This window comes from Xenopus laevis, chromosome 1L (genome assembly GCF_017654675.1).
Source record: "Xenopus laevis strain J_2021 chromosome 1L, Xenopus_laevis_v10.1, whole genome shotgun sequence".
NCBI classification, from domain to species: Eukaryota; Metazoa; Chordata; class Amphibia; order Anura; family Pipidae; genus Xenopus; species Xenopus laevis.
In genome coordinates, this window is record NC_054371.1 from 71,418,991 (window position 1) to 71,439,907 (window position 20,917).

Sequence of the window (20,917 nt, forward strand, 5' to 3'; positions counted from 1 at the left end):
CTCTACCAGAAGAAGGTATTGTTGGCTACCCTTAAGAATAAAAAAAGATTGTTTTTGTTCTCTGGCATGTAAGAGCTCTAACTAGAGACCAAAAATATGAATGTGCTTTAGATTAAAAATTGGGAGCAGTGACTCTGGTGGTGGCGTTGCTGGAAAGCAACACAACAGAAGCTGCGAGTAATAAAATAAGACGTGCAGCGTCACTGCGCTTATATACGTGTAGTCGTGACGCCTAAGTCTCGCGAGAAAGGTTTGTGACGTCTGGCTTAGCTATCGGGCTAAGGAGCTTGGCATCACCGGCGTTGCGGGACGTTTAAGCAGCGATTCTGTACTGCGGGCTGTGTGAAGAAACCGGGACTGTCCCGCAAAAGCCGGGCTATCAGGCGGTATGTTCTTTGATTATGCGTATTTAAACATGAAGTCTGCTTTCTGTGGCTCTGATCAAATCGTTTATTTATATTCGTGTTCGTGATATGGTGGAATATATTGTACTGGCAGATATTCTATGTACAAATGTGTGAATTACATAGCAAATGCTGCTTGTGAATAGATTTTTGTTTAGAATAGGTTGAAAACTTATCCAGGAACAATCATTTCAAGGAAGGAATGTTTGGCCTAGATGTAAAATTTACAAAAAAAAAAAAGGTTCATGGCATTTTTTACTTTCCTTGATTATTTATATACCTCTATAGATTCCCTCATCACTTTCCTTATTATGAACTTAAAGCTCCTGGTCAGGCTTGCCCAATTTTAGGCTGAACACACACACAGAGCCTCTGGTAGCAGCTACATGTCATGGCTACAATATAGATAAGAGTGATAATTGCCTTTACTAAGACGCTACCTGTGTGTTTTATTAGAGGCAATTCTCGCTATTGTCTATGTCGGGGTATTTTTTGCCATTTTGTAGTCACAAGTAGCTCTGGAGTTATTAGTAGCAGCTACTTGTTGTGGCTAGAAAATACCCTGCAATAGACAATACTGAGAATGGCCTAAAAACACCAAAAAACAATTATTGTCTATTTGGTAGCGATGACAAGTAGCTGCTACTAGTGGCTCTGTGTGTCTTTACCCTATTGAAGGCTCCTTGGTATAACTGATAAGCTATTTACTAGGGATGCACCGAATCCGGCCTTTTTCATTCGGATTCGGCCGAATCCATCTGCCAGGCCGAACCAAATCCGAATTCAATTTTGCATATGCAAATAAGGGACGGGGAGGGAAATTGTGTGACTTTTAGTCACAAAACAAGGAAGTAAAAAAATGTTTTCCCCTTCTCATCTCTAATCTGCATATGCAAATTAGGATTCGGATACGGTTTGGTTTTCAGCCAAATCTTTCATGTAGGATTCTGGGGTTCGGCCAAATCCAAAATAGTGGATTCGGTGCATCCCTACTATTTACAATGCTAGGGTTTTAGTATTTCATCTTGAACAAGGTATAATTGCCAGTCCTCTTTCAACACACACCTATAATAAGATAATAAGATATATCTAACCCCTTTCTGCCAGCATATTGGGTTTTTTATTGCCAGTTTTTAAAGGAGAATTCAACCTAACGCTAAAAAAACTCCTATCCCTACATAGACCTCCTACTCCCCCCAGCCTTAGTGTTACCCCGGGCAAATGACCCTAACGTTTTACTTACCCCTCATTCAGATAAAGGCATTGTAGTTCATGGGCGCTATCTTGTTCTCTTCTGAAATCTTTGTAATGACACCGGCGTGGCGGCACATGCGCAGTTGGAGCAATTTTCTGTTTCCCGACTACTGTGCATGCGCCAAAATTCATGAAAATTGACTAAGCACCGGTCTTATTCTGAAGATTACTGAAGCGGCTGAAGATGGCGCCTGTGAACTCCAATACCTGAATCTGCACAGAGGGGTACGTTAAACGTTAGGGTCATTTGCCCGGGGTAACGTTTTACTTACCCCTCATTCAGTTAAAGGCATTGGAGTTCATGGGCGCTATCTTGTGCTCTTCGGAAATCTTTGTAATGACACCGGTATGGCGGCACATGCGCCAAAATTCATGAAAATTGTCTAAGCACCGGTCTCATTCCGAAGATGGCTGAAGATGGCGCCTTTGAACCCCCGATGCCTGAATCTGCACAGAGGGGTAAGTAAAACGTTCGGGGCATTTGCCCGGGGTAACACTTAGGCTGGAGGGGGGGGGTCTATGTAGGGTAGGGCGGTAGGCTTTTTTAACATTATGGTTGAATTCTCCTTTAAGGCCATCACATGTCTGGACTGAGATACAAAATAGGCCCTGGTACACAGAGGCCCAAACAGAACTCACCAGCCCAAGCCCAATAAATAGTGATTGTCTAAGGCAACTGACAGCAGCCTCTCTGGTGTTTTGCCGCAACCCACAGATTGCCAGTCCTGGCCTGGGCTACCATGTTTAAAAGGGATTTGTTAGCATACTTTTCCTTTAGCATGAACTTGCTAATGATGTTAAAATAAAAAATGCGTGTGTTAAGTAATAAAATTACTTAAAATGGTCACAGCTGGTTGTAGAATATGTATATCTCTAGATCCCAGTAATGTACACACTTGTATTTAACATTCATTCTGATTTTAAAGGGACCTGTGTATTGATTCATTTGTGAGTTGATAATTGTATGTCAGATGGTGCTCTTTTCATATGTAAAAAGGAATTCATTTGTCAGTTGAGAGCATTCACTTGTCAGTAAGGGAGTACAACTCATGCATATTGTCAAGTTACATATACCCATCGAAAGTCACCAGATGTTTCCTTTTGGCTCTTCAATGACCGCAGAATTTGTTGTTTTTTTTTTTTGTTTGTTTTTTTAAAGTGTAGTATGAGTTATTATGAAACACAGTATAGCTTATGCCCAGTGACCGTTTGTCCATATGGCTTCAACAGAACCATGCTAGAATCTTGATTTGTGCAGCAGATGAAAAGCTGATGTGTAAAATGAGATTGCTTTTATATTTTAATTGAATTGATGTTGCAGCATTAGGCAGTTCCCTGCCAGATAGAACAGTGGGTGTTTCAACATGTGCTTGCCACGTGCATTTAACTATACAACAGCACTCGTTTCATTCTACTGTTAGTCTTTACCCATTGAAATGGTCCAATGATTTTCAGTGCGCGGCCATTCATTACGACGCAAGCAAGTACAGGCGTCACGTCGGATGCGCCATATCTAATGTAAGTAATACAAATGTCGCACGTACAAGCTGATTGCATCCGACATGACTGTTGGATGTAGACGCAACATGCAGCGTTCGCATCCAACAGTCATGTCGGATGCAATCAGCTTGTATGTGCGACATTTGTATTACTTACATTAGATTTGGCGCATCTGGTGAGGAAAATTGCCTGTGTAGTTCTAACCTTAGAGAGCTGAAAAGCAGGAAGTAGTGTTCTGTTGTGTTAGACATCCATTCACATCAGCCTTTATACATTACATTTTTGCCTAACTAGCTATATTAGAAACATTTTTCTAATTTGCACAGTCTATCTATTTACCCAGTTTTTTTTACTTTTACACTGAACTGTTCCTTTAAGAAATATGCCTGATTACATTTCTGATGTACCAGTCGTGTCATGTATGGCAACTGCCACACCCTACACTTGCCTCAGCCTACCCTTGTGACTGCACACAGAGTGGATTCAGGTGCACCTGGACTATTGTAGTGACTAGGTACAGTCACAAGGGAAGGCTGATGCCAGCGTAGGGGTCAATTCTTGGCCTGCATTTATACACTGACCAAGAATCCGCTTGGTGTGGCAGTAACCTAAAGGGATTACTGACAATTTCTGCATTTGTTTGAAATGTACTGCTGTGCCTTTTAATAAGATATCCAATACCATTTTATTTTTCATTTGAGGCACTCTGCCTTCAGGCAGCCCTTGTTATATACCTGTATCGCTGGCTGATACAGCTCCTGCTTTTACAGGAACTGATGTTTAAACATAGGTTCAGTCATCTGTAGCTGGGGTCAGCGGTGGTTTAAGGGGCACAAATGAAAACTGAAATTAGCCTTGGGTAGCTTATTAAAGGGATAGTCATATGTTCCTGACCCTTGCAGCAATTCGGACGTTAAAGGGGTTGTTCAACTTTGAGTTAACTTTTAGTATGATGTAGATAGAGTGATATTCTGCGACAATTTGCAATTGGTTTTCATTTATTATATTATTCAAGCTTTTTATTCAGCAGCTCTCCGGTTTCAGCAAACTGTTTGCTAGGGGCCAAATTACCCTGGAATATGAATAGGAGAGGCCTGAATAGAAAGATGAGTACTAAAAAGCAGCAATAACAATACATTTTGCAGGATTACAGAGTATTTATTTTTAGATGGGGTCAGTGACCCCCATTTGAAAGCCGGAAAGAGTCAGAACAGGCAAATAATTAATAAAAACTATATAAAAAAAAAAATTAAATAATGAAGACCAACTGAAAAGTTGCTTAGAATTGGCCATTCTGTAACATACTTAAAAGTAAGGTAAAGGTGAACCACCCCTTTAAGAAGCCGTATGTTGAGCTGATATAAGCATTACATTGTTATATTTATTTTTTTCCAGGCCCAGCTCAGTCCAACACACCATCTCAAGCCAAGTTCTTTTCCAGCGTTGTATTTCCCAAGTGCCGAGTAAAGTAACTCATTCATACACAAACAGCAAGTTTGGTGCCGATTACTCTCTCAGCTATGCAATGTTGTCTCAAAATTCTATGCCACAGCATAAACCAAGTTTAGTAAATACAAACAATTTATCCCATCAGTTTTACCATAGTCCATCTCCAGGCCATGATATTCCAGCTTCACAAAAACCAGCCGAGGGGATAGGTCTTTCTGCCACCCAGGGACCTCCTGGTGTTTTACAACCATACCCAACATTTACTGGCAATCACAGCTATGCTTCTTATCCTGGTAACCCCTCGTATACACCTCAGGGATTATCCGGTTATTCTGATCACATTTCTTCATCTGTGTCTAGCCAACACTATTCAGGAGCTCAGTATGCAAGTTCATCTGCTAGCACGCAGTATAGCCAAGTGATATACTCCCACAATGTTCATGCATGTGCTCAGGTGACTAACACAACCCAAAATGTGCAAACATCTGGGGGCTCTTCTCTACTTCATCAGGACTTGAAGAGGCACAATACAACCCCTGTGTCCACTGTAGATCAACTGGGTGCCTGGGATGTTCACATGCAGAATCATGGTGCACCTTCATCCTTTGGACAACAGAATATTCATTCAGGTAAGACAAAATAGATAATTCTACTTTCATTTTACTAAACAACCATTAAGGGCAGAGACACACACTGCGCTAAGGGGAAATTAGTCACCCGGCGACAAATCTCCTCTTCTTCGGGGCCACTAATCTCCCCGAAGTGCCTCCCCTGCCTTCCCACCGGCTAGAATGAAAATCGGCGGCGGGATGACACTTGGAGCGCTTAGTTTTCCGAAGTGCTCCCCGGTGCTATCCCGCCGACGATTTTCATTCTAGCCAATGGGAATGCAGGGGAGGCAGTTCGGGGAGATTAGTCACCCTGAAGGAGAGGAGATTTGTTGCCGAGCGACTAATCTCCCCGAATTGCAGCGTGTCTCTGCCCTAAATTGTTAGTCTGGTAATGTAGAGAGCAGTTGTACATGAATCTCTGATATAGGTGGCTCAGTAGAGCACTGGCTGATAAGAAATTTTAGTACGTGTTTGATGGTCCTTAAATAATTTGCTATGAGGCTCAGTACCTCCTACTTATGCCACTGGTTATAGCTGTACCACTCTATAAGGCTTTACAGTTGTGTGTGACATTGGCCTTACTGTTATTTGTTTTACTTTGTTATTATAATTGTTATACCCCCAAAGCTGCTAAAAATTCGAACATACTCCATCTCAAACCTGTCTAGGTCATTGTGATCCGTGCTGGATAATCCAATAAAGTCTGGGTTTTCGTCCGATGAAGTTGAGATTTTGCAGTGATAATTCGATAACGTGGAGTTGTCAGAGCGTCAATCGAACAATTTAAATTGACGTTCAAATTTGTTTTGCGGCATTTTTTCACTCCAACTTTTTTGAGTAGAATTATTGATAAACGAGTTTAATTTGTGGATATGAGTTAGGTCGACTTGTATAATAAAAAATAGAATAGGCATAATGCTACCAGAGCTACAAGTATTTATTCGAATACAAATGAGCAGCATTTATCTAGGTGCAGGTGCATTGTTACAGCTAAAATTATTGTGGGACATCTCAAGGGACAGGTTTGAATTATTTATTTCTTTATCGAATGATGCAACTGAGATTTGCAGATTAGGTTTAAAGCTAACAATGAGGCTGTTCGTATTGAACTGGTTGTCCCTAAATTTATTTGTAAGGCTCAGCACTTTAAATTGTTTTACCTTCCTTCTTCTGATTACTTTAGAGCTTTACATGTATTTATCTGAATGTTAGTGAAGAAAGATGTATTTTCAGGAGATTTGCTGGCATCCATTAATTTCTATGGGATTTGTAAAGGTGTCTTTATCAAATGTTGAACTTTCGCCCTTTGATAAATACGCCTTTAAAAATCCCATAGAAATGAATGGAGAGAGGAGGTATTTCACTATAGTGGACTGTGGTGATCTCTTAACTACTTCACTCTTAGATAAATATAATTGAAATAGATTTTTAGCAGAGAGCACAGAATACTTAGCACCTGCACTTAGATACAGTTGTAACTAATAAGATAAGCTGGTCTTTTTGGAGAACTGAGGCTTGCAGCTGAAAGGGCGATTTCACCTTCATAGCAAAATTGTAATAACACATATAACATGACCCTTAAACCCACAGAATTGTGTTCAACTTTTCCTTAATCTGGCAAATTTTGGAAAAAGAACGTGCTTTTTATGAGGTATGGACACAATAGGCATGGCCAAAAATTCAACTCTGTGCATAGCAGATCTTTTCATCCCTCTTTCCATTTTTCAAATGTACTGGTTTTCAATTGAGGGACTGGTAACCAGAAAAAAAAACAGCTGGCACATAAACATGCTGCAAAGCGGAAACAATTCTCTATATTTACTGTGTCAAACAAAAGCAACTCAATCAAAAGTAACTCAATGTTTCAGGGGCAGACCCCATCATCAGACCTGCCCCCAAAATGTTGTGTTCCTTTTGTTTTACACATTAAACACAGGAGGTTGTTGCTGCTTTTCAGTATACCAGATTGAACCTTTCTGTCTTTCTTTCTTTCTGTCTTTCTTTAAACTAAAGCCCAATGAGCAACGTTAAGCATACCAGCAGAGCAGCCTCCCTATATTGAGCTTCTCATTATTTAAAAGTACAAAGATAGCAGTAGCTAGGGAAAAGGAGGGCTGTATTTATACAGAGGCCTTCTCAGTGGCTGTTATGTGCTTCACTTTGCTCACTGGTATCAGGAAATAGAATGGGGTTTTAGTTTTAAATGATATAGGTGGTTAAATACTATTAAACAGTGGTATTTTATTTTTTGGTAACAGCTGCAACTGTGCCAACTCTTTTATAGATTACTTGACTGTTTGAATCCACGTGGCCTGGGGAGAGCATGTGCAGAGGAAATATTTCTAGCCCTGTTCATGGACTCTCGATTGTTAAAGATCAATCACACACAGTTGTCCGTACCTATCTTCCTCCTTTAAAGCACCTTTTAGACCTGCTTTCAACATAAACTGGGCTTGGGTTAAGAATGTCCTGCCCCAAAATAATGTTTTGTTTATGTATGGAATGAGTGCATTGAGAGAAACTACCTCACAAGCCAAAGGCAATTATCTCTGCATGCTGTGCCAGGTTTACAACCTGTTTTTTCAGTGTGTAGTTGTTTTATTTCCCGTCTGTTTTCTAAATTATAAAAGGAATTGCCTTTAAGGAGATTTGCTCATACACAATGTATTTTAACTATGATTAGTTATTGTAAATGGCCGTTTCATATGCTCTTTGTTGTAAAGGTATAGAGGGGCATCTGTGCACAGATCTGTTGTTACATTTTGGTAATCCTGTTTGGTGTGACAGAATCCTTGTATAAAGTATGTGTAATTCCAGCAGATGTTTCAGTTTATGTAATCCTCTTAGTAGTTGCGCATATGCGTTGTTACTGCAATCTTATGAGCAGTCAGCAAAACGCGTAGGGTGGCATAGGTGGACGGTGGGGAGTATAGCTCCCACTTGTCCCCACGTAGACATGCAGGTTTGCACATGTGGGCACATTGGAAGGGAGGGTTTGGGTACAGCACATTACTTACTATTTCGCTTGTCTGCATTAGGCAACCAAAGTTTGATAATTTCAGTAAGCCGTAAATACCTTTTGGAATTGAATCCACCATATGCGTTTTTTAATTATTTGTATTTTTAAGCACACAGTCCTGCACTGTTTTTTATTTGTGAGTATTTATATTTGTGTGTGTGTGCAACAAACGGCTCGTGTACAGGAGCTGAAACGTTGACTAAATAATTTTTTTCACTTCACAAGACCTATAATAGATAAAGTACCCCCAGTTGCAAAATATGAGGGTATTAGAAGTTACCTCGGAGTTCCATGACCTGTATAAAAACATGCGGCCTTCTGCCTCTTGTTTTTATATTGTCATGAAACTCCTCGGTAACTCATAATATCCTTATATTTTACAAACGGGTACTTTATATATTATAATACACCAATTTCAGTGAGTCGTGACAGAAATGACATCAGAACTCACCGTTTATAACTGATATATATATATTGGTATTTGTGAGCAGTGAGTTTGTATAAGATTGGGCAACATATTTTAACATTATCAAACAGTAAAAGTTAAGTTTTATATACATTGTTGCAATCACCATCTGAACTGGTCAGCTAGCAACAAATTGAGGAAGTCTGCTTGGCTCACAGTGTTCTCTAGTTTGATGCAATTTTGTAAGTAAGAATTTGAATCCGTTTCTGACTTGCGGATGGTGGATTGTTTGAGGCAATTGTTTTGCTCGTCTTTTTTGTAAAAACATGGAGCCAGTCAGAGAGGACAGGATATTAGAAGATAGAACAGAAAAAAGGAGTGTGGAAAAACATGCAATTTCCAAGGCCCATACTGCAATGGATTTCGCAAAACAATACTATACCTCTTGGGAGTGTGCACATAATTAATACAGGTATCTGATTAAGAATGGCCATGTATTAGAATATGAATTAAGAATGACTGTTCTAAGTATACTTGTAATTTTATCTTTCACCAATGATTTAGTTTTAACTTGCATTAACGTGATAGATAGCTCTAACTTGCTTTTCTCAAGTGTTCTTAATCCTAAGGGCCCTTCCAGGAATAGTGACACTGCCAGCACTCCTGACGAACAATATAAACGCAAGAGCAGTTTACTTCAGGCTAGCACCACCACACATTGGGCATGTGTGTAAACTCCAAAAATCCATGGGAATAGCATGGATGTAAAATGTAGCTATGTGGAGGTCACCAGTTATTACCAAATACCTATATCATACTAAAGTTGTTTAAATGCCTCATGAAATCATACGTTACTGGAGCTGCATTGTTTATTTTGCTGTGTTAGGAAAAGTTTTTGAGTCTGGTAATCGGGCCTTAAAGGAGTTGTTCACCTTTTAAATTAACTTTTAGTATGATGAAGAGTGATATTCTGATACAATTTGTAATCGTTTTTTATTATTTGTGATTTTTGAGTTATTAAACTTTTTATTCAGCAGCTCTCCAGTTTGAGATTTCTATAGTCCAAATTACCCTAGCAACCACACTTTGATTTGAATAAGAGACTGGAATATGAATAGAAGGACCGAATAGAAAGATAATTAATAAAAAGTAGCAATAACAGTAAATTTGTGGCCTTACAGGGCATTTATTTTTAGACAGGGTCAGTGACCCCCATTTGAAAGCTGGAAAGACTCAGAAGAAGGTAAATTATTAAAAAAAAATATATATATATATAAAAATTAAATAATGAAGACTGCTCCAAAAGTTGCTTAGCATTGACCATTCTCTAATGTACTACAAGTTAACTTACAGGTAAAACAGCCCTTTAATGAGTACAACAATGGACGCCTTGTATGATATCTGTACCATACTGAATCTGCCTGTGTATTGCTGCTCTTTGAAACTTGTTTGTATGCTTTCTTGTTCTCTTTAAATCATCTGCTTTTTTCATATTTTGCAGACACCCAATCACCAAGACCTGCAGCTGTAATATCTCCTGCATCCTTCCATCATTCAACACTGCAAGAAGGTACCTGTGATTTAAAAAATATATTCATAAGTTATGTTGTCATATAAGTATTCCAGGAATTGTTAGCATTTTATTTATTAATAGGAGACTTTATGAAGTCCTTATTTTAGATCTTTGTCTATTACAGAACAATGTAGTTGTATTTTTAACTGCGGTGTACTTCTAAAAACAAAATAAAATGCAGACCGTGTACTCTTGCGATGGTTCGGAAACACACTAAAAGCTGAAATTATTATAAATACACTCATATATTGTTGCTATTAACTGTCAAAGTAGCAGTACAATTGCTCATAAAATCAAATTGCTGTAAGTAAGCACTTTGTGGTAACTAAGAACTGACCTGGACTGGTTTATCGAAATCGAAGATCAGAGTTTATCACAAATCCCATTGTATAGAAATTGCGTGAGTTTTTTCTAATCTCACAATTGATAAATCTAACCCTTATGATATTATCAGATGCGTATTGTTAATTTCTGAATATTGTGCTGAGTAGCAAAAATAGTAATTAAAATATATATATACATACCCTTTTTTTTTTAACATTCTACCAAGCGTGCCCAGTTAACAGCTTGCATGTCGTCTGCTAAATTATATATAGTAATACCTATACTAAATTGTAGATCACAATAGTCTTGAATTGTTTTTCTTGTCATCCAAGCCACTCTTAAAGGGGTTGTTTACCTTCCAACACTTTTTTTCAGTTGGTTTCAGATTGTTCACCAGAAATAACTTTTTCCAGTTACTTTCTATTTTCTATGTTTTTCTAATATTGAAGTGTAAAGTGACATTTTTCACCTTCTATAGCAGCTCTGGGAGGGGGGTCGCTGACCCTGTAAACTGTTCTAAATTGATACATTTAGTTGATACATTTCTTAACTTTGTCCCTGCTGAGCAGAATCCCTGAGTTTCATGACAGGCAGCTGTTAGAATTGATACAATAGTTGCTAATACTCCAGAGATGCTGCTGAGAAATGTATCAACTAAATGTTGCAAAATTGTAACCGTTTAGAGTCTGCACCTGAATTACTGAGCTGCCAGACTCAAACAAAAGAGACAGGGACATTAAACTTAGATTTTGAAAAAACTGTAAAAAAAAAAAAAGGAAAGGAAAGTAATTGAAAAAAGACTTTATTTCTGGTGAACAATCTGAAAACAATTGAACTGAAAAAAATGTTTGGAAGGTGAACAACCCCTTTTAAAGGAATTTATAAAAAATTTTCCTCACTAAGATAAATGTGTAATTATAATTTCAGTTAGAAAAAAATCTTCCTCACAACCTCATCAGCAGGGCATTCCACAATTATCTGCCATCGACTTTGAAGAAACCCTTTCACCACTTCAAATTAAATTTTAAAACAGGTGGCCTTCTTTTCGAAGTGAAAACAAGATTTTTTTTCTCCAGAGAGAACAACCCCAGCCTTGATAGTCTTTCAAAATAGTTTAACTTTCCATTCCCTTTGCTGCTCTAGTTGCATGTCTCTGCACATCTCCAACTCATAAATATTCCCAAGTACTGTGGCCCAAAATCGCTCTACTCAAGGTGAGGCATTGCTAGTTATCTATGAAGAGCCAAAATGATGTTTTCATCTCTTGCAAGACAGCACTTTATTTTCATTAGTAGCCACTGAGGGACTGTCTACAGTTACAAATGTGTCCCACCAAAATCCCCAAATCCTTCTCGCTTAAGGAGGCCTCCAAAACACTTCCATTTAGCATATATCGAGCATTTGTTTTTTCTACCAAAATGCATCATGTTGAGCCTCATTTGCGAGTGTGCTGCACAGTTTTCCAGTTCAGTCAAATCTCTGCACCGTGGCAATATGCTGCATGGAATTAGTTTGATGCAATTTAGTTTCAGCTGCAAAAAGAGTTCTAACAATGCCAAACACAAGGTCATTAATAAATTCAAAATCAAAGGGCCAAAGACAGGTCCATGTGGTACTCCACTAACATCTAAGTAGATTACATCCACCGACGAAGGCCAACCCCCCACCCCATTTCTAGACTTCTGCTCACCTCGTAGAAGGCTCTTTTTAGTACTGTTTGATGAATACCTGGATCCCATGTTTTAGTCTCTATTTTTGATTTTGTTCCTGAGTCCCACCCCCATCCTTTAATAGTACTATTAATGTATTTGGGTTTATAACTTCAATAACAGGTTCCTCCGTTGAGTAAAAAGACAAAAAGTAACAGTTCAAAATTTTTGCTTTTTTTCCTGCTTTCGTCATGCAAATTTCCAGTTTTCCTTTCTCTGACAGACACTGAGGATTCCACCCTTCTTGTTTCCTTATTATTTTATTTACATATTTAAAAAAACATTTAGATTAAATTTGCTCCTTTCTGCAATGCCCTTTTCAGTCATTCTTTGTTTTAGTCTGCTTTTTTTTTTTGCATGTGTTATCGACTTATTTGTACCTAATAAGTCAGATGTCCTGTCTGTCTTGAGTACCTTAAATGCATGTTTTTTTCTTACCAACCCTAATGCTTAAGGCTTGTAGTGCCCTTACTATGTGTGATGTTCAGCTGGTGTTCTTTGCATCATAATGGAAGGGGTCGGCAATCTCCTTTACAGATAACATTTAACTAGACCAGATTCTGACTTAATTTCAGTTAATACAAAAACATTTATATGACAAAATGCTACATGTGTGACAGAAAACAATATTGGCTATTGTTTCACAAAGGTAAACATATCTCAGATTTGCTTGCTTGGGGAGGTTGCCAAATGAGCAGTTCTTTGTGTTTTTTTTGCCCTCCCCACGCTGAGGATTGGGCTGATCCAATGATTTCATCATATAGCTGGACCACAGAGACCTGCCAGGCAAGGACTATACCAATGCACTGATGTAGTCCTTGCCCAAGGGGGATTTTCAAACTTGCCAGATAGATATCTGCCCCATTTTTAGACATGCCTTCCCAAGGGCCCCATACATGGGCCATTAAGCCGTTGTCTTGGCCCTAATATGGCCAGTTTAAAGCCTGTCACGTTATCATCTTATTGGCCCATATAAGGGCCCCTTCCTATAGCCAGCCCGACAAATATCTGGAAGATTTTAAAATTCCATTCAGCGACATATACATTGGCATGTTAATGCGGTCCTTTCGCAACGGCTCTGCATGGACTCTTGTTAGTTTCCCATGGGGGCAACCACTTTCAGTCTAACTTGGCCCTGCAGATGGGTGGCCAAATTGGGCAAAGATCTGCTTGTCAAATCAGTGGATTTATTTGTATATGGACAGTTTAAGACTGCATGCTGTGTGATGCTGATCTACCAATGCTTGCAACTTTTTTGTTTTTCTGCTTTTCTTAATTCTTGTGCTTTCTGTAATTTACAGGCATGCAGTTTGGTGGATATAATCATGCTAACTCTGCACCAACTCCCTCTTCATCTAGTTCAGAGGATGAAGAGGAGGAGGATGAGGAAGCAGGTCTGATTTTGCTTTTTTTTTGGGGGGGGAGGGGTTGTTTTTTGGTTTTTGTTTGCTTCTAGCATGTAGAGTATACGGCTTCCATGTAACCTTTCTCTTATGAATACAATATGGAAAAAGCATGCATTGCAGCCTGCATCTTTCAGCCATTAAATCCTTTTTTACAGTGCAGTGTGTTTATTTTTAACTGTATTAGTTCCATCTCATACACTCTAACCTTTGACTGAAAAGTTACATTGAGAAAAATGTACTGGATGCGTGACTGTAACTTTTATAGAACCCATCTAGATGGAAAATATGTACTCAATATACAGGTATGGGAACTGTTATCTGAAAACCAGTTATCCAGAAAGCTCTGAATTACTGGAAGGCAATCTCCCATAGACTCCATTTCAAGGTGGCCATAGACGTAACAATTTTCTTAGAAAAGATCTTCCGTTTCAATACACACATAGAGCTGAATTGTCAGATATAAAAGTAGAAACAATAGAATTCTACCTGTATCTGACGATTCAGCACTAACAATGGCCGACCTTTGGGTGTCTTCAGAAGAGCCCAATCAAAATTTTGTGCCCAGCCCAATTGACGAGCCGACCGATATCGGTCAGCTCTTTTACCACAATACATGTACCGAATATCATATGAAAATTTGTTTCGTACAATATTATCTGTGCTTCTATGGCCACCTTTAATCATATAATTCAAATATTTAAAAAATTGCCCTTTTCTTTGTAGTAATAACGCTCCTTGTACTTGATCCTAACTAAAATATAATTAATCCTTATTGGAGGGAAACAGTCCTTGATTGATAACAAATTTACACAATTTTTAGCAGACTTCAGGGCACGTTTACCAACATTGGCGGTAGCTATCCGGAGATGTAGCCCTTGGCAACCAATCAGCCATTAGATTTAAACAGTCACCTGCAAGTTGGGAAACAAAAGAAAGATGTGATTGGTTGCTATGGGCAATATCTCCAGAGATATTTATCTCCAATGGGATCATCTTTAAAAGAGCAGTTCATCTTTACAAAATGTATGATCTTCATATAGTACACCGCAGATGGTATTTTCAGTTGGATTCTGTTTTTTAATTTTTTACAGTTCTGAAATTTATATTTTTTTTATTCAGCTCCCTCCACCTCGGCTTTCCAAGTATCCTCTCATTTAACCAGATTGCTAGCCTTCCAAACTGTTAGTTTAGTGTTATTCATCAGTCCCTGTGCTTGTTATAAATCTTTCACTTGATGGTTCTCCGTCCCTGAGAGATCTGTTATATTGCAGCCTTTTCACAAGCACTTCAGCTACCAATGTAACCGTGTCAGTCTCTCAGGAACAGAGAGGGAACCCTCAAGTGAATCATTTATAGCCCAGGGACTGCTGTACAGGGGCCAGTGGAGCATTTGTTTTCCCACTGAGCGTTTTTCCTTCCTAGTCTGCTCATTTTACTAGTCCTATATTATCTCTTACATGCAAAGCTACAGCTTCAGTAAATAGACAAGCAAATTTGTTTCTAGGCTATGGGAAAAGCAAAGGCAAAATCTTGCATTGCACACACACTAATGTTATCAGTCACAGTGCTATGTAAATGAGAACAGATTACGGAACGAAGCCTGATTCGAACTATAAAAACCCCAATATCTACCACATTTCATAATTACCTGAAGATCATTAAGCACCAAAAAAATGGTTTAGATGTGGTTATGGGCTGGACTAGAGTTATCAGGAGATAAGTCCATTTCTGTCTCTGCTGGTATTTTGATAGTTTGGTTGTTCCTGCTGATTAGCAACAAAGAAGATCTGAGATTGAGTTCAGAAGATAAAGGAAGTTGGGAAGGAATGATACAAATGAGATAGAAAGAACATAGGAAAAATAGGTTATAGAGGTTTAAGGGAAGGGAAAAATAGGGAGACAAAAGACGAGCAAGAATATGGAAGGAGGGGAAAAGAAAGAAACTAAAGGTGGCCATACACGGGCCGATAAAAGCTGCCGACAGACCGTGTCGGCAGCTTATTGGCCCGTGTATGGGGGCCCCCGATGGGCTTCCCCGATCGAGATCTGGCCGAAAGTCGGCCAGATCTCGATCGGATGGGATTAAAAATCCCGTCGGATCGCGGCCGCATCTGTTCGTTGATGCGGTCCCGCGATCCGACCGCCCGTTTGGGCGAACGCTAGGATCCGATCGTTGGGCCCTAGGGCCCACGATCGGATCAGCCCGATATTGCCCACCTCAAGGTGGGCATATCGGAGGGAGATCCGCTCGTTTGGCGACAACGCCAAACGAGCGGATCTATCCGTGTATGGCCACCTTAAAGGGACAGCTAAACATACACTTACATAACCATTTACATTATAGCAGTTTAGCATATCTGGGACCTAGTTTACAAAACTTGTACAATAGAGAGAAAAACAAAATTTTTCCAAAACCTGCTTTTATATAAATTAACTTATTTTAGCATGTATAACCTATTGTCCTCTTTATTAATTTACGTACATACAGTTGAATTATGTGAAAAACTGGACCCTTAAGCTTAACAGTTGTAGGTTAAATATGAGGCTGTGTGCTAGTTTAGGGGAATGCTAAACATCATCTCTGATTCTAATGGATTTGCTGCATTGTATATAGTGCTGCCAAGTCAAACATTTATCACCAGAAAACATGTTTGTATTTTATTATTTTATTATTTTCAAGCCGCATGTACCTGCTTGGTAGCAATTCCCATTCACTTTGAATGGGGAGGGTGATATTAAAAGTTTTATCCCTCTCCAATGGAGCAGCAAAATGCTTGAAATTGCCCTGTCAGCCATTAATGTAATGGCACTGTGGCACAAAGCAAATCTGCTTTTCCAGGTAAGTCATTTGAGAATTCATTGCAAGCGATTGTCATGCAAGCTAAAATAGATTATTGCTATAGCAATAATGTGATATTCTTCCCCTCGGGTTATGTATTTTATGAAGATATTTCCATGGTTTTATTTTGCCAACATGAACAATAAAGCATTTAATCTGTTAAAGAGAAAATATACCCTCTCCCTTTGTGACTTGAGTTTGAGTTCAGTTTTTATACAGACATACCGGGTAAGGAGAACAAAAGTTATTTAAACACTCTTTCACTATGTTCCGTTGGGAAGTGATGGATTCTGGGACTTGAATTCTCTTCCCTTTCCATAGTGGGAGGTGCATAGATTCTGCATAGTGCATAGATTCTGTGGAAAGTAAAGGGACTTGGTGTCCAAGAATTCATCCCTTCACGATGGAAGGAAATACACTGTGAGCACAAGGTATGTTGGGAAATGGGTTTTCTTTAAATCGGAATCGGGTATGTCTGCGTAAAAAAAAAAAAAAAAAAAAAAAAAATTTTAAAAAGTATTTTGTTCTACATAAGCACAACTGAATGAGATCATGTTAAAAAGAGGGGTATATTTTTCCTTTAAATGTGACTAGTGTTAAATTTTTATTAGATTCTCAGCAATACAAAATAAATCTGACAGCCAACTGCACCAGCAAGTTAGAAAGTACTTGTATCCCAGTTACTGTAGGTTAATGTCACATAATGTATTATGTGACAACAGCGGCATCCACCTGTCACTATGTACATGGGACATCTACATGCCAAACCTTTGTATGCTTGAAGTGGCAGCATTTGTGCATACACTGACTTAGCACTTGTGTTAGTAAATGAGCTCCCTTAATTTTCAAATAATGCCACAGGGCTTTGACTGGGTTTTTAGTACATCATTGTCTTTTTGGTTCTTGAAACCCTCCAGAATTACTTGGGCATCATTGTCCTGCTATAAGCAAAATTTCAGTGTAGGAATTTTTATTTTGTAAAATCAGAGATTTGGTTAAGGGTCATTGTAAAAAATGTTTTTATTATTCATTAAGTGTTGATGGAAGTACTGTTTCTATTTAACTGAGAAATATATAGCCCAGAAAAAATATTATGGGGCCACATTATTGCAAATATTTGACTTCATGGAAAATATAACTAAACTGGTGTCCTTTTGTTCTCAGGTTTTGAAAGCTCCTCAACAACCAGCACAGCATCCCTAGAGCCCACAAACTATGATGTCTTAGAAGGAGGAGGTTATACAGGTGTCTGGTTACATTTTTGTTCATCAATCTAATAAAAACAAAATTTGATCTGTTTTTATATGGTATATGAAAGGCAAAAATAAGGCGTAACACATGATCAACAGTCGTTCTGACACACATATTGATTATATTCAGCAGCTTTTAATTGAGGCAACTAGTAGTTAAACTGTGTTTTGGAAGTTTTGATTAATTATACTACACTTCTAGGTAATTTGTGCCTAATTGCTAATTAGCCGTATGTTTGTGTAAGTTTTCAAATCAACAAGGCCCAGTCTTTACATTTGAGATTGATCATTCAATTCAGTTGGTACCATAAAGTCTATTACCCCCATTTAAAAAAAAATATATTTAAAGGAGAAGGAAAGCTATGGAGGCATTTTATTAGCTGCAATAGTGCAAGCTAGAATGCTATATTTATTCTGTAGAATGTTTTACCATACCTGAGTAAAAAGCTCTAGAAACTGTTTGTCTAGAATATGAGCTGCAGTATTAATGTGGTGTGACATCACTTCCTGCCTGAGTCTCTCCCTGCTCTGGGCTCAGATTACAGTAGAGAAGGGAGGGTTGGGGGAAGAGGAACAAACTGAGCATGCTCTTGCCCAGGGCAATGAGGTTTAAGCTGAAGGCAGGAAGTCTGATACAGAAGCCCATGTGTACACAATAGAAGGAAAGAAATGCAGTATTTCTTTTGACAGGGGACTCAGAGCAACATTACTTGGGGGTTAACTGGTATATTTAGATGGACCTTTCTGATAAGGCTTACTTAGTTTTAACCTTTCCTTCTCCTTTAAATATCTACCTGCAACAAAAACGGGTAACCTGCAAGTTGTGGGTAGTACTGATGGATGTGGTTATGACTGCAGATCGACGTCTCCGAAAATCGCATCGCAGCTCTAAATGCAAGCAAGTTTTAAGTTTTAAGCTCCCACCAATTTTGTTCAACCTCAACCATTGCTGCTGATGTCACTCCTGGTTTGCAGCAACAACATTTCTAGTTTAAAGGAGGTCAGCAGGTTGCAGGTGGGGCATCTGGTTAAGAGGTTGAAAATGCAGGTTTTGAGTGCAGGTCAGTGCTCTTGGTCATTTACAGGTTTCAAAAATTAGACCCTCTCAGGACTTTAAAACATTCAAAAAATCGGGAGTCCACAATTAAATTCCAATTAAGCCGAAGGGACCTGCCCCAGTTCACAGGCACACATGCAGAAAATTTGTATCAAAAAGATGTGTCCCAAGGCCTCTTTTAGTAAAAACAATTTTTTTTATTTACATTCACATTAAAAATCAGATACATACTGACCCCACATGGCCCACCTTACGCGTTTCACACCCTCCGGTGCTTAGTCATAGGTGTCTCCACCCTCTCAGGACTTTAACTCTAAGTTTTGCTGCCAGTTACCCCTTGATAAAGGGCAATTGTTTGGCTTGAAACGTTGTAACTGTCCTGATCATTAAGCCTAAGAAAAGCAAAATAAAGGCTTTATAAACAGATATTCCTGTTGGTGCTGTCTGCTACAGTGTTTGTGGATTTGCTGCCAGTTATGAAATGTTTCCCCAAAAGTGCTGCCTTACCTCCCCATGCTGATATCACTGGCATAAAAAGAGAGAATACAAAGCAGATGCCTGTCAAAATGAAGAGTCCCATCATTCAGGCAGGGCTGTGTCTTGGTTCAGGCACATAACTTGTTTACGCATCACCATTACTAGTAAAGCTGCATCAGTGTGATACACAGGCAAATTGCAGAGCCACCTCACCGGTGAAGCCATATTAGATCTGTGATACAAGCATAGAGCGGCTGAAAGCAGAACAGTATAACACTGCCTAATATGTACAACAAAGTTTTTTTTTTTAGAGGTTTTATAAAATGCATTCATTATATTAAGCGTTAACTCTTATTTGTTTTTTTGGTTTTTTTAGAACCAACTTCAACAACCAGCACTCCAGCCTTTATCAACCCCGTTTCACAAGCATCAAAGCAGACCAAGCCAGTTGGCCAAGTATATCCGGCTCTTCAACCTGGTTATCAGAATGCTGCTCCCCCACATGGCTCTCAGTCCAGTTCTCCGATACACCGGCCTAGCTATCCGCAATATAATTCTGTAAGCGCTTCTAACTCATTCTGTACATGCACTACATTAAAATGCTACTTTTTATTTATCAAAAGTAATAACCCATTTATTTTCATACTGAACAACAAAATTGCAATGCTATTGGGTGAAAACTGCGGCTTTTTTTCCTGTGCAGTGGATTACTGCTGAAAATTTAGGTCCAGTTCTGTTATTTCTTGTAATACAATGATCTGGTTTTCATAAGATGTTCTAAAAATGTAAAGTAGCCTTTCTTATTTCAGAATTCAGTCACATCAAGGGATTTGTTTACCACTTCAAACTACTTTCCCAGGGCAAGGCAGCAGTGACAAATTGCTGTAATAGACCCCCCCAGAGGGATAGCTTACAAATGTTTAAAAGGGATAGGCCCTTTATGTTTGTTGCAGGTATACCAGCAAATGGGAATGGGGAAAAACCTTAGTCTTACTGAAGATTTTCAGAGTTATTGCTTGGATGCCAAGCTGGAAATCATTTGGTGACCAATCTGATTCATGAACCTGTAATGACAATAAATAGCAGAATGAAGAGGAAATGCACAGAACCATGGAGAGAACAAACAAACTCCATACATAACGTGCCTTGTTCAGGATAAACCTAAGAACGGCAACGCTCTTCAAGCTTTATATAAAGTTCATGCAAAGGTGGATAGAACACCGGAGGATACTAAAGTACTATACTTGTATTCAAATTCAACGTACTTAACTCTAAATTAAGTTGGTGCTTAGAAGCATTCTTGCCAATTCTATAAGCAGACCAAAATGGTGATATTGCATTCAATTACAACTTTTCTGCTGTGAAACAATGATTTTAGGAAATTTATCAAAGATTGAGTCCACCCATTAAGAAACACATCTTATCTACCAAGACTTACTATTTCAAAATGTGTGGCACCAGTCTTGTTTAATCTCCCCCCCCCCCATGGCAATTGTTTTCATGTCTTCATTTATGGCAAGTTTTAAAAAACATATTTCAATGTGTTGTTTATTTTGTATGTGATGGTCTCATTCCTATAACAATTTTCTCAGTCCCTTTTATTTATCTGCCTAATTCAATCATTTATTTAAAAGTATCT

At 38.7% G+C, this 20,917-nt stretch overlaps 1 protein-coding gene across 2 annotated transcripts in view; it reads left to right on the plus strand.

Annotated features, from left to right (window-relative positions):
• Positions 1–228: 228 nt before the first annotated feature.
• The window catches only part of sec24b.L (SEC24 homolog B, COPII coat complex component L homeolog), a 40,579-nt gene continuing 19,890 nt past the window's right edge, over positions 229–20,917 (plus strand). The window contains exons 1-6 of one of the 2 annotated variants that reach the window (XM_018251284.2): positions 229–386; positions 4,554–5,236; positions 10,145–10,213; positions 13,551–13,643; positions 17,659–17,739; positions 19,655–19,836. In XM_018251284.2, coding sequence (XP_018106773.1) covers positions 4,684–5,236; positions 10,145–10,213; positions 13,551–13,643; positions 17,659–17,739; positions 19,655–19,836 — 978 coding nt within the window. In that variant the 5' untranslated portion in view covers positions 229–386; positions 4,554–4,683. The remainder of the gene's footprint in view (positions 387–4,553; positions 5,237–10,144; positions 10,214–13,550; positions 13,644–17,658; positions 17,740–19,654; positions 19,837–20,917) is intronic. The other variant, XM_041590086.1, reaches the window with a different exon arrangement.